Below are 12,404 nucleotides of genomic sequence, written 5' to 3'. Positions count from 1 at the left end.
AGGAAAACTTTCATAATTCCAGAAAATCCAGTATTTATTAGCAAAATTAGCTTCAAATTGTAAAGTAATTAAGTAAGTGAAAGTCTGTGAAATTCTATGATTTGGTTTATTATAAAATATTACAAATAATGTACAAAGCAAAAGGTAATTTACTGCCTGTTTTTGTGCAAAGGTATTTCTCAATGCAGAAGTCTAAATATGAATTGCGAGATGTTAGTAAATTTCTTCTCCATAAAGCTAGAAAAGAGAATAAAAGAAGATGTATATCTTTTGTTAGAGTTAAATTTTCAAATGATGCTAATATGGATTTACGAATGTGCAGTTCATTTTCTATTTAAAAAAAATGGTATGTAGGGCAATTTTTGAAGGTTACAAGTGTTAATTGTTTTTTTTTCTTTTTCTTTTTTTCTTTTTCTTTATTGTTATTATATATATATATATATATATATATATATATATATATATATATATATATATATATATATATTATGTATGAATTCTGAAGGGTAGATTCATTTGTTATGTTGGACAGGTATAATTTTAAGCATAATGCTTATGCCTGTGCCTTTTCAGTCACTATTTTGCTGTCAATGTTTGTTGTGTTTTTGTATTATGTGGTTACAAACAGGCTGAATAAAAATTATCATCATCATCATCATCATCATCATCATCAAAGTCTTGATTTTAAGTACATCTGGGTGAAATCTGCCTATTTACTCTTTCTGCCCCAATAAAATACGTAAATATGTTTAATCCTGTATAACACCAGAGACGTTATTGATAAGAATACCTTAGAACAGTGAATGACTCTTTGAATACAGCGTTTCTACTTCCTGGAGCAGTGATACTGAGCTGGCTTTAAGAATGATTTAGATAAAAGGTAAAACATCATGCTGATAAGTTGTGTGTGATGCTTAGGGGTGTTCCTGAGGCCCTTCAGGGCTGGTCTGTGTCTCTGCTGGCTGGAGAAGGCTGGACTGACCTGAACGGCTCTGATTATGTGATGGATCTGTTGGCTGGAGTGGAGGCTGATTTTGCTATGGGTCAATCATCTGACCACCCTGATTATCTCTTCAGTGACTTTGGGGACAGGTATGTTGAGTACACATAATAAAAAGAGTTAATTATGTACATACTTAAATTTAATATATCTTTATTATGTAATGGCCATGTTATTCTTGATTAATAATGTTGTATTGTATATTGTATGTACAGTACAGGCCAAAAGTTTGCACACACCTTCATGACTATTTACATTGTAGATTCTCACTGAAGGCATCAAAACTATGAATGAACACATGTGGAGTTTTATGTACTTAACAAAAAAAGGTGAAATAACTAAAAAAAATGTATTCTGTTCTCTTCAAAATAGCCACCCTTTGCTCTGATTACTACTTTGCACACACTTGGCATCATTTTCTCAATGAGCTTCAAGAGGTGGCCACCTGAAATGGTTTTCCAACAGTCTTGAAGGAGTTCCCAGAGGTGTCTAGCACTTGTTGTTCCTTTGCCTTCTTCACTCTGTGCTCCAGCTCACCCCAAACCTCAAATCTGGATTGGGTTCAGGTCCGGTGACTGTGGAGGACAGCTCATTTTTTGTTAAGTACATAAAACTCCACATGTGTTCATTCATAGTTTTGATGCCTTCAGTGAGAATCAACAATGTAAACAGTCATGAAAATAAAGAAAGCGCATTGAATGAGAAGGTGTGTCCAAACTTTTGGCCTGTACTGTATGTACTTTTTTCAAAATGTTCAGTTTTCACATTTTTCTATTGCATTAATTCAGCAGGATGTCACCAGATATTGATGACTTCATCCCTCCTGCTCCACCCATGCAAGCACCTGGCCTCCCTCCTGTAGACAGAGCAGAGTGGGAAAGCTTTGGTGCACCTAGAAGATCTCAGGGTTGGTACAAGTATTAATAACGTTGTTAAATAAAATTGTGTCTATAAAGTTAATACAAAAATAATCAAATCCCAGAATTTTTTTTGTGATGCTCATATACTGTACAGGAGGGGTCAGCAATAAGCGGCCCAAGCATGAAACATCTGGCCTGTGAGGTTGTTTAAACTATAATGAACAATAATGAAAAAAAGAATAATAATAAAATGCTTTTCTAGCGAGCTTTTGTTTACATTCCTCCCATGTCTCTCTGTTGCGCTCGGAGTGACTTTAGTTTTCACTTGTTCTCGTTTTTCCGCCTGTTATTGGGCTCCCAATCTCCTTATAAGGGCGTTCAATCCTGCATGAGGAGCGGTGTGTTTATATATTCTTTTTTCCTTTCTTCTTGGGTTTACCTGCTTTGAGATCAACTGTTCTGCAATTGGGTTCAACAACCCTCTGGGCTGGAGAGCTACTAGTCTCTAGCACTGCATCCCGTTACACTTAGTTTTCCAAACTAATTTTTGTTTGTGGCCCGCATCGTAAAAGCTTGTTAGATATCTTGCCCTGACACTTTTTTTTACTGTTTATTCCATATGTGTCCCTTATTTTTTATGTTTTTAATATTAGAAATAGAAAGAAAGAAAGCAAAACATTGAATAAGAATGTGTGTCCAAACTTTTAATGCTACTCTGTGTTCTCGTTAGGATCCCGAGGTCCTCAGATGGACTCCTATGTGGATGACCTGTTCGACCCTGTGCTAGATCAGGGCCCTCCGGTCAGTGCAGTTCAGTTCATTTGTGCAGCTCACAGTTAGTGTTGTTTTATTCCATCTTTGTAAGCAGTTTGTTTCTATAGTTGACATTACATTGACTGTGTTTCTCTATGGCTTTAGGACTTTGAACGCATGGCCATGCTGAACCGCAGAATGAGAGGAGGAGGAGGGATGCAGCCCAGCATGTTTACTGGAGCAGGTAGACTTACTAAAAGTCTTCCTATCTTAGCCATTAAAATACATTTATACATGTTCATATATTAACATCTTTTGTCTCAGTGCTGTAAAATATATGGAACATAAATCAGGGATACATTTATGACTCTCAGTAAATCTGCACTTTGTTTTACAAAGGTGTTCCAATGACAGTTCCTGGTTATTCTATGGGTGAGTGGATTGAACACCACACACATACTAGATTGGGTGTTGGGTGCAGTTTCCCACTGGTGTGCAGAGAACAATATTTACAACACAGAATAATAAAATAAAATAGAAATATACAGATAACTTTACAACATACACATTATGCACAATACACACAATAAATTACACTATGACATATTGAAATATGGCATTGCACGGAAATACTGAATAAAGACTGAATATATGTTATATATATGTGCAGATATCTAAAGTATGTGTGTGAAAGTAAGGAAATAGTCCAATAGGTAACAGGGTATCCATTACAGTACTCAAATATAAAATGTACAAAAAAATAGTATATAAAGTATTAAAAATATATATAAATAACAGTAACACACAAATAAACCTTCTGTCAGATACAGTAAAAATGGTAAAATTGCACATTGCCCTTGTATACAACAAAATAAAATATTGCAAAGGTTGAAATATTAAAATATTGCACAGTCCAATTTTTGTATAAAATAGAATAAAAAGTAGATTACTTTAGATTAGATTATATTAGATTAGATTATATTAGATTAAAATAGATTAAAAAAACACTCTCATAACATGCTATATCAATATATGGGTTCTATTTCTGGTATTATGAAGGCATTTGATTTGCTGACATATTAAAATATTGCACAGTCCCATGTTGTAAAAAACAGATAAAAATAGATTACATTAGATTACATTAATATTGATTAAAAACTTTGCTTGATTTCTTTGCCATCAGCTGCCGGCGCTCAGAGGGAGCACAATTGGCCCTCCGGGTGGGTAGATGGCGCTCTCTCCCCACATCACTCCTAGGGTGATGTCCACTACACAGGGCGTCTGTAAGCTGATGTATCAGAACCAAGCCGCTGCGCTGCAGCTCGAAAAAAGCGGTGGCTGACTTCACATGTATCGGAGGAAGCATGTGCTAGTCATCACCCTCCTGGTGTGATGGGGCATTACTAGTGATAGGGGGAGTCCTAATGAGTGGGTTGGGTAATTGGCCGTGTAAATTGGGGAGAAAATTGGAAAAATTTAAAATAAAATTATAAAAAATAAAAAAAAATAAAAACTTTGCTCGATTTGTACAGGGAATCCATCATGTAAGACATTACCACACACAGTGGACAGTGCAGTCCATTGTGTACAGTATAGTGAGTGGTAGTGATTGTGACCGGCAGTATCTGGCTAGAATTGTCCATACGAAATGATAAGCGACTCTGGCAGAAGTCATATCATATTAATTTAATGCAGGATCATTTAATACACATATCCCACAGATCAGTGTAGTGCATTTTAGCTTCCATTAACCATGACAAAAGTCATGAGACATGATACTAGTTCCTGTCCCATGACTTCTGGCATGTCAGTGTACTCACCAATTAAAAAACAACAACAATTCCAATAACAAAAATGTAATTTGTATTCATCAGGAATGCCAGCCATGAATCCAGCCATGGCAGGCTATGGTGCAATGATGCCAAACATGATGCCCATGGCTTCTTCGATGCCCATGATGCAGCCCATGATGCCAGGTAGTCTTTTTTTAACCATATTTCACAAGTGTTCTTGTAGCATAGTGACCCACAGCTTTCCCCAAGCTCATTTTTCCCCACCACCATTTCTTTTTTCTCTAGGTATGATGATGCCAGGTGCCATGCCCCAAACTCCTGTGCTTGCCACCCCACCAGCTGTCACCCCCCAGCAGCTGGCTGAACAACAGCAAACCTTCATTAACCAGCAAGCTTTGCTCATGGTGAGAATACTGAGGACAGGATGCACTTTACTGCAGCAGCCATTCAACATATGGAAACGTTCACATTTGTGTCACTAGCCTTTACGGATACAGTATATTACACTTAAAAATCATATCAGGGTTACAAGCTACTTCAATTTAGCAATGTTTTGTTTTTAGCATTCAAGCACCACATAATTACTCATCCCCAAAGTGATCTGTGAAATATGAGTGCCATATATTGGATATGTTAAGGTAAATTGTTTTTCTACTATTTAACTGTAATACTCATGAAAAGAAAATAATGTCATAAACATGATATATGGGATAAAATTATGACATTTTATACAAATATATATAAAAAAAAGTTGTGGCCTCCATGAGTCACTGTCTCTTTGGTGTTACCACACAGCAAAAAAATGTCTCATTTTATTAAATTAAAACAACACGGATGGCAGTAGTTTACTTCTATTTATCTATTATCTTAATATCTGTAAGATTAAACACATTCTGAGTTCACTGTTTCTCTTTTCCTTTACATCATGCTTTGATATGAAGCTATTAATTTATATCACAGGTGATACCTAGATTATTCTTTAAGGATTAAGAAAATAAAATATAACTGGATTAAAGATCACATTTTCTATCATATATATGTTATGATTGACAGGAGGAGGCATTTTTCACAAGAAATGTCTCTAATAATACTGTGACTATAAAAATAAACTTTCTTTGATAACCACTATATTTAAATAAATCCACGAAACATATCCACATGTAAACATATTGAAGATGTCATTAATGCGTTTCATACAGCCAATATCTTACGTAAGTTAAAATGTTATTGTCACGTGGTCCCTGTCTGTTCTCGTGTTTCTGTGTTTATTTACCTTTTTCTGTGCCTGTCTCTTTCCTGTCTGGCCCTGACAAGATACTCGGCCGTAATGACAGAGACTGCGGATACAGAGTCTATTAAGTCTGGTTTGGCTAACCAGGGTCGGCTTTTAGGTCAGCACCAGCAAACGCTCGCTGGTGTGACCCAAGCTGTTGACGAGCTAGCACGCCACCAGGTTAACCAACAGCAGCAGCTAGCCGAGATTATAAGTCATCTCCGGGGTTTATCCACCCAGAACCCTAGCCCAGTGGTTAGTCCTGTAGCCAGCCCTAACGAAACCACTACTCCCTTTTTCGCTGTGTGTAAACCCGAAGTCTATGACGGTAACACTGAGAAGTGTAATGGGTTTCTGCTCCAGTGCTCCGTGTTTTTTAGCAACTCACCTCCTGCTTCTGATAAAGCTAAAATCGGGTTTATAATTTCTCGGTTGTCTGGCAAGGCTTTGGACTGGGCTACAGCTATTTGGGAGAACATTTCTGAATCCAGCTACGACACTTTTTTGTCTATTTTTCGCAGCGTTTTTGATCATACACGCTATGGGCAATCTAGTGGAGAGCTTCTGATTACCTTGAAGCAAGGTAAACTATCTGTGGCAGCCTTTGCTCTGGAGTTCCGTACGTTAGCCGCTAGCAGCGGTTGGAACGATCCTGCTCTCATCTCCATGTTTCGACACGGACTTAACCCCGAGATTCAAAGAGAACTTGCATGCAAGGACGACTCACTCACCCTGGATCAGCTGATCGCTCTGTCAGGGTGCGTGAAGGAGGGACGAGGAGAGCGGATGCAAATGCGAGTGTATTTATTATACAGATAACAAAAGACAAAAATAAACAAATAAACGGAAACTAAACTGAAAACAAGAAACATGAGACACAGAGACGCAACCACAACAGGCTAACAAAGCACAAGAACCGACACGAGGGAAAGGGAGCACGGACTATAAATAGTGTAACACACACGGGAAACAGAGAACACCTGGGGCTAAGGGGCGGAGTTACAAATGATACACAGGTGAGGGCAAGAAACACTGAGGAGCACGGATCACGTGGGAGACACACTCACAGGCACAAGCAGAGACAGGCACAGAAAAAGGTAAATAAACACAGAAACACGAGAACAGACAGGGACCACGTGACAGTTATAAAAAAAAAAAGAAATGCAATTTAGGACATGTTGCTGTTCCAAAAGTGGACAATTCTGTGGAATGACCCGTAATCTGTTTTTTAAAGATTTGCGTATATAAACAGAATGTGCACTTTGTTTCCTGCAGGCCCAGCAGATGACAATGCAGGCTATGACACTGTCCCAGCAGCAGCAGATGGAGCAGCTGCAGAAACAGCGCCAGCAGCCCCAGCCTCAGCAGCAGCAGCCTCAGCAGCAGCAGCCACAGCAGCGGCCTGAGCCGACACGTCTGCAGCCTCCTCCCCCTCCTGCAGCAAAACCATCTTTAAACCGTCCCCCAACACAACAAGATACTAGGCCACCTATGCAGCCAGTCAGTCCCGAGGTAATGCAAGCATATGATCCTGTGTGCAAATAATAATTTTTTGCACATGCATGTTTGTTAAGCAGCCTTTGATTTGAATGCTTTACCACCTCGTTTGTACAGCCTGTAGGCCAAGGTGATCCATCCAACTATAGTCAGCCAGAATCCTTCAATGAGAAAAGGGCCTTTTTCCAGAGCATTGGTGAGACATTTTTTTATTAATTTTCTTCATCAAAGAAATAATTTTTGGGTTTTCTTGTTTGTTTAGGGCAGGGGTGTCCAAACTTTTTTGTTGGGGGCCAGAAGGAGAAATATATTTGAAGTCACGGGCCACAGACTTCAAATAATGAAATAGACCACTTTAAATAATACATTTTCCTGATTAGTTTCATCCATTTTACTTGACTTACTATCTTTATCTTTGACAGTGTTGTGTAAACTAAGATTTTTCAAATTGATGTTTTATTTTATGATGTCTCTTAATATTAAACTCCTTAATTACGTCAACTTTTAGACTCTTTGGCCTGTTTTTCTGCTCTGCAACTGCGCACCCTCTCCGCTTTTAGACTCTTTTGCCCCGTTTTTCTGCTCTGCAACTGCGCACCCTCTCAGCTTTTAGACTCTTTGGCCCGTTTTTCTGCGCTATAACTGCGCACCCTCTCCGCTTTTAGACTCTTTGGCCCGTTTTTCTGCTCTATAACTGCGCACTCTCTCCGCCTTTAAAGTCTGTGGCCCGTTTCTGACACCTAGCGTTCAAACCTTGAATCTCACACAATAAAAACCTGCTTAACAGCGGGCCAACTTTCATTCTATTACTAAAATACCTCGCGGGCCGCTCCAAAAAAGGAAATGGCCCACGGGCCGTAGTTTGGACACCCCTGGTTTTATTATTTACAATTATACAATAATTATACAGTAAATTCTTTGAAATATAGACTTTTATAAAAATGTGTGAGATAACACATACTAAATTAATTACACTAACGGCATATCCAAAATTATATTAATAAATAGGGAGTGTATTGAAGTGTTGATTTAGCCTAAAGGCAATTAAATCCTTACACTGGACAGCAGAGAGTTATTTTAACAGTTCATGTTAACATAAACAGACCTGAGAGATCAATCAAAATAATTATATTTGTATTAATTTAATGACATTAAGTACATTGTTGTTATTTTTATGTCATGGTTTTGTTTAATGCTATAAAAGGTATGGAAATATGATTTTTTTAAACACAGGAAATCCGGAAGCTCGGCCGAAACCTGCTCCAAAAGTTGCTAAGCCACTGATCTACGCGCCCCCACCGCAGACACAGCCCACCTCCCCTGTGAAACCAGAAGGTTAGGATCCAACTATTTAACTATTTAACCACAGCATTGGATTTGCCAGTGCTGAGTGTAAATTACTGTGCTTAGAATATGATTGTAAAGCACCAGCATCCTTTGGTGTCTAAAAAAAGGCGCTATACAATCATCATACATGAACCAGCTAGCAACCACCTGGGATACTTTTGCAACTATGTAGCAAAAGTCTGTTCAAAGTTGGAATAATTTAATCTACAAATCTATTCTGTATTTTCTTCAGGAAACTATTATCAACCAACTTTTATTTTCAATAGGGAATACATTAAGAGTGACCTCTTTTAAATGCAGCCGTTTAGAGTTAAGCCATTTACAGTTTAAAAGGGATTGAAACATTTAATAAGAAATAATAAGGAACAAAATAGTAAAAAATACAAATACAAATCGACATTTAAAAAAAATTAAAAAAACTAGGAAATTCTAAAAAAAAAAAAACATAAAAGAATTTACACATGAAAAGTAAATAATTTATAAAGTATAAAATGAAGAAAGAAAATAGTAGTAAATGTAAAATAAAATTATAAGAATGATAAGAAATTGTAAAATTAATTATAATGAACTAAAAACATAGGAATCAGAATTAAAATATAAGTAAAAAATAAAAAAGATAAACAAATTTAAAAACACATTTAAAACAATCACAGGCTTTCTGATGGTGCCTAGAAACAAAAAAAATAATATGATTCTTCTTTTAGTCTTGGCTGTACACGCAAATATGCAATAATACATTAAAATTGTGTTATACTGTCAGTTAATTACCCAAAATAAAGTTGTTTTGCTCTTATCTCTCCAAACAACTGTTTATCCAAACAAGACTGGGAAATTTTCTTTGCTGTTCTCAGTCATTAGAGGACCAGAGTTCACATGCATGTTGGCTAGAGAGTAAAAACTGTCCTTTAAAAAGCTGGCATCACTCATTATATCTACAGTCTTTATGTGCACAGCTCTATCATGCTGCTTTTGTTGGCTCCCAATTATTTCTCCAGACATTTGAACAATTTTAGCTAACTGCTTCTTTACTATGTGCCAACAGTTTTCTCAGTTCCTTTCATTTCCTTGAATACATATAACTATTGGTTAAGTTTTCTTCACTAATCTCAGCAATAGTTTAAAAGCCTTAAAATCAACTAGTGTTCCTGTATACTTGAAGCAGTCGATGGTTTATGTTAAATGCAAAAACATAATGAAGCAGATGAATCACTGTTAATAAAATGTGCCTTGTTTTTTCACATTAATTAACACCTTAATACTGTATACAAATGAAAGCACTTCAGTTTCTGAATCAGTTTCTCTGATTTTGCTATTTATATATATTATTAATATATTAATATTAATTTTAATGATCGTGACTGGCAGCTTCTGGCTAGAAGCAACTCTGACAGCAGTCACATCCACATTCAGTGAAGGAGACCTCATATACATATCCCACAGGTCACAAATCTCTAGCAATTCTTTAGCTAGTATGGGACAGGACAAAAGTCATGGGACACAATACTAGACTTTTCAAACTGTCTTCTCTATTATCTTCTATAGCAAAGCCACTTCCTGAACCACCTAGAAGATCAGAGTCACCCAAACCCGGGAGGGTGTCTCCTCAAGCTTCTCCCACCAAACCAGAGCCCAGTAGCAACATCAGAGAAATTATCAAACAGTACCAGAGCCGACCAACTCCTCAGCCCAAGGCCTTTGAGCCTGTCAGGTATGGGCAGTCATTAACCATCCCATTCCCTGCTATACTGTGTAGTTAATTACCCAGGACAAGGTTGTATTGCTCTTATCTCTTGGCAAAGCTCCCAGATTGGAACGAGGTTACTCAGTGTTGGGTTATGTTAATGATGTGGACTTTGAACTTTTCAGGGTTCCTTCCAAACAGTTCAGGAAAAAGAATGACCCTAAAGAGGAAGCGCTGGCCCTCCTGAGAGGTAAAGGACCGGTCCCTCAGCAGAAGGTAACATGCCCAGCCTAAACCTCATGCTTAGTAGTCTTAGTAGCAACATACAGTACAAAGTATCGAGATTAAAGCAGCAGTCCTTAAGATTTGGTATAATTAAAAACATTGAAAGTTGTATTCCTGAGGTGGAAGGGGGCAAAATATTCCAATTAATGGCATTAGTGGCATGACCATCCCTGCAACAACATGTAATATATATAACATTCATTGGAATACCTGCCCCCTTACAATACTACTTTCATATATATATATATATATATATATATATATTCATTCTAAAAACAAAGTGGTCTGGTAGGTTTGTTGGCTGTATTTGCCCCCAAAACTTATGGACTGACGCTTTAAATCAAATTAAATCAGATTTATTGTCACATCACAAGAGTACAGGTATACAGGTGAGTGAAAAACTTGGGTTTAAGTTCCCACTAATATGCAGAGAACAATATTTACAACATAGAGTAGGAAGTTATCCAATATAATGTTATCTAGACTCTTATGCACTGTTTAAAAGATACATTTTTCATTTGTTCAAAAAGGAATAGTTGCCCAAATAGTCGCTGTCCCAAATAGTCACTGTCCCAAATAGACAGGTGTTCTTTTGTCCTCATTTGAAACAGAAACAGTGGGTCTCTCCTCCAGAACCCAAAAAACAGTTTCCTCCTGCTCCCCCACCCCCTGAAAAACCTGCTCCTCGCTCCATCTCCAACAATATGAGACAGAAGCAGCTCTCTCTAGCTGACCTCTTCGGCTCCCAGCGCTCTCAGGCTCCACCCCCACCTCCTCCAGACTCTGCCCCACCTCTGCCCGATGACATCCCTGAACCGCCCCCAATGGCTGCACCTGGACTCGGTGAGTTACACTGCATGTATTTTGCTGTTTTGTGAACTGGTGGAAGTGCAAAAGAAGTTTTGAACTTTTTTTTATAAATGGTATGCAGCTTAATGTGTTTCATATAAATCAAACCTAAGAATTTAACCATGATTTTAAACATGCTTAACCATGCCTTATGTGTAGATAACATGTGACCTTTTTTTGCAATAAAATGAGTTATATACATTTTGAGAAGGTTTGGGGACTTTGAAGGTCATATTAGGCAATTCTCCTCTCTCAGACTCCGGCTGCTGATGGCAAGCAGCATGATCCAGGATCCTCAGATTCACTTGACCACCCGGAGCCACACATATATTCTGTTACTATTTTGAAAGTTTTTCAGTATAGCATTACTTCATGAATCATAAAAATGGTTAATGTAATGCCTGAGTGGAATTTGTGTTTAAATGTCCGGACAAACGGGGTTAAAACTGGAATCACAGAAAACACCATTGGCCCTCCCTCTTTCTTCGACCACTATAATGCAAGCATAACAGAAGTAATGCAATAGGTCAACCATCGAATTTAACCATGTCACTCCCTTGCTGCATACCCTTTACCGGCTTCCACTAACAGTCTGCATCTGGAATAAAAGCCTGATGCCTGATGCTGACCTATAAAACAAATTTCCTCCCTACTCATCATGTAAAAAAGAGGAGTTTTAGTTACTAAGCGGCATTGGAAATTACTAAAATTTAGAGAAAATGTAATAAACTGATTTAAAAATACATTCATCATAAGATAACTAAAAGCCAGAACAATAATGAATAAATAAAGCTATTTTTTTATTTTAGATGATGTGAAGAGAATGGCCGACGAGGAGAGTGTTCGCTCTCAGCTACACAAGTTTTCTGCCAGTGTTTACTTCTCCTACTCTCAGATGCCTGGCAAACTTTTCCTGCGCAAAGAGGTAAGTGGAGCAACTCCTCATAGGATGGATGGCAGCGCAAAAAAACCTAAAAAAAAAAAATGGCTCTTCTTTATAAGAATTACACTTTCAATTATGGATATTTGGCAAAATGAAACTATATTTCTACGAGTGGTGTCAATC

At 37.6% G+C, this 12,404-nt stretch overlaps 1 protein-coding gene across 1 annotated transcript in view; it reads left to right on the top strand.

Moving 5' to 3' along the window:
* myo15b (myosin XVB) overlaps nucleotides 1-12,404 on the top strand; it is a 65,005-nt gene that overhangs the window by 35,435 nt on the left and 17,166 nt on the right. The window contains exons 32-45 of the mRNA XM_022670899.2: nucleotides 919-1,092; nucleotides 1,789-1,907; nucleotides 2,591-2,661; nucleotides 2,779-2,857; nucleotides 3,013-3,045; nucleotides 4,488-4,589; nucleotides 4,692-4,810; nucleotides 6,955-7,191; nucleotides 7,294-7,372; nucleotides 8,410-8,511; nucleotides 10,066-10,231; nucleotides 10,390-10,480; nucleotides 11,101-11,332; nucleotides 12,148-12,263. Of these exons, the coding sequence (XP_022526620.2) occupies nucleotides 919-1,092; nucleotides 1,789-1,907; nucleotides 2,591-2,661; nucleotides 2,779-2,857; nucleotides 3,013-3,045; nucleotides 4,488-4,589; nucleotides 4,692-4,810; nucleotides 6,955-7,191; nucleotides 7,294-7,372; nucleotides 8,410-8,511; nucleotides 10,066-10,231; nucleotides 10,390-10,480; nucleotides 11,101-11,332; nucleotides 12,148-12,263 (1,720 nt within the window). The remainder of the gene's footprint in view (nucleotides 1-918; nucleotides 1,093-1,788; nucleotides 1,908-2,590; nucleotides 2,662-2,778; nucleotides 2,858-3,012; nucleotides 3,046-4,487; nucleotides 4,590-4,691; nucleotides 4,811-6,954; nucleotides 7,192-7,293; nucleotides 7,373-8,409; nucleotides 8,512-10,065; nucleotides 10,232-10,389; nucleotides 10,481-11,100; nucleotides 11,333-12,147; nucleotides 12,264-12,404) is intronic.

The sequence above is a fragment of the Astyanax mexicanus genome, chromosome 15 (genome assembly GCF_023375975.1).
Source record: "Astyanax mexicanus isolate ESR-SI-001 chromosome 15, AstMex3_surface, whole genome shotgun sequence".
Classification (NCBI taxonomy): Eukaryota; Metazoa; Chordata; class Actinopteri; order Characiformes; family Acestrorhamphidae; genus Astyanax; species Astyanax mexicanus.
The sequence above is the reverse complement of the archived record's forward strand: the minus strand, read 5'-3'. Positions and strand labels throughout refer to the sequence as shown.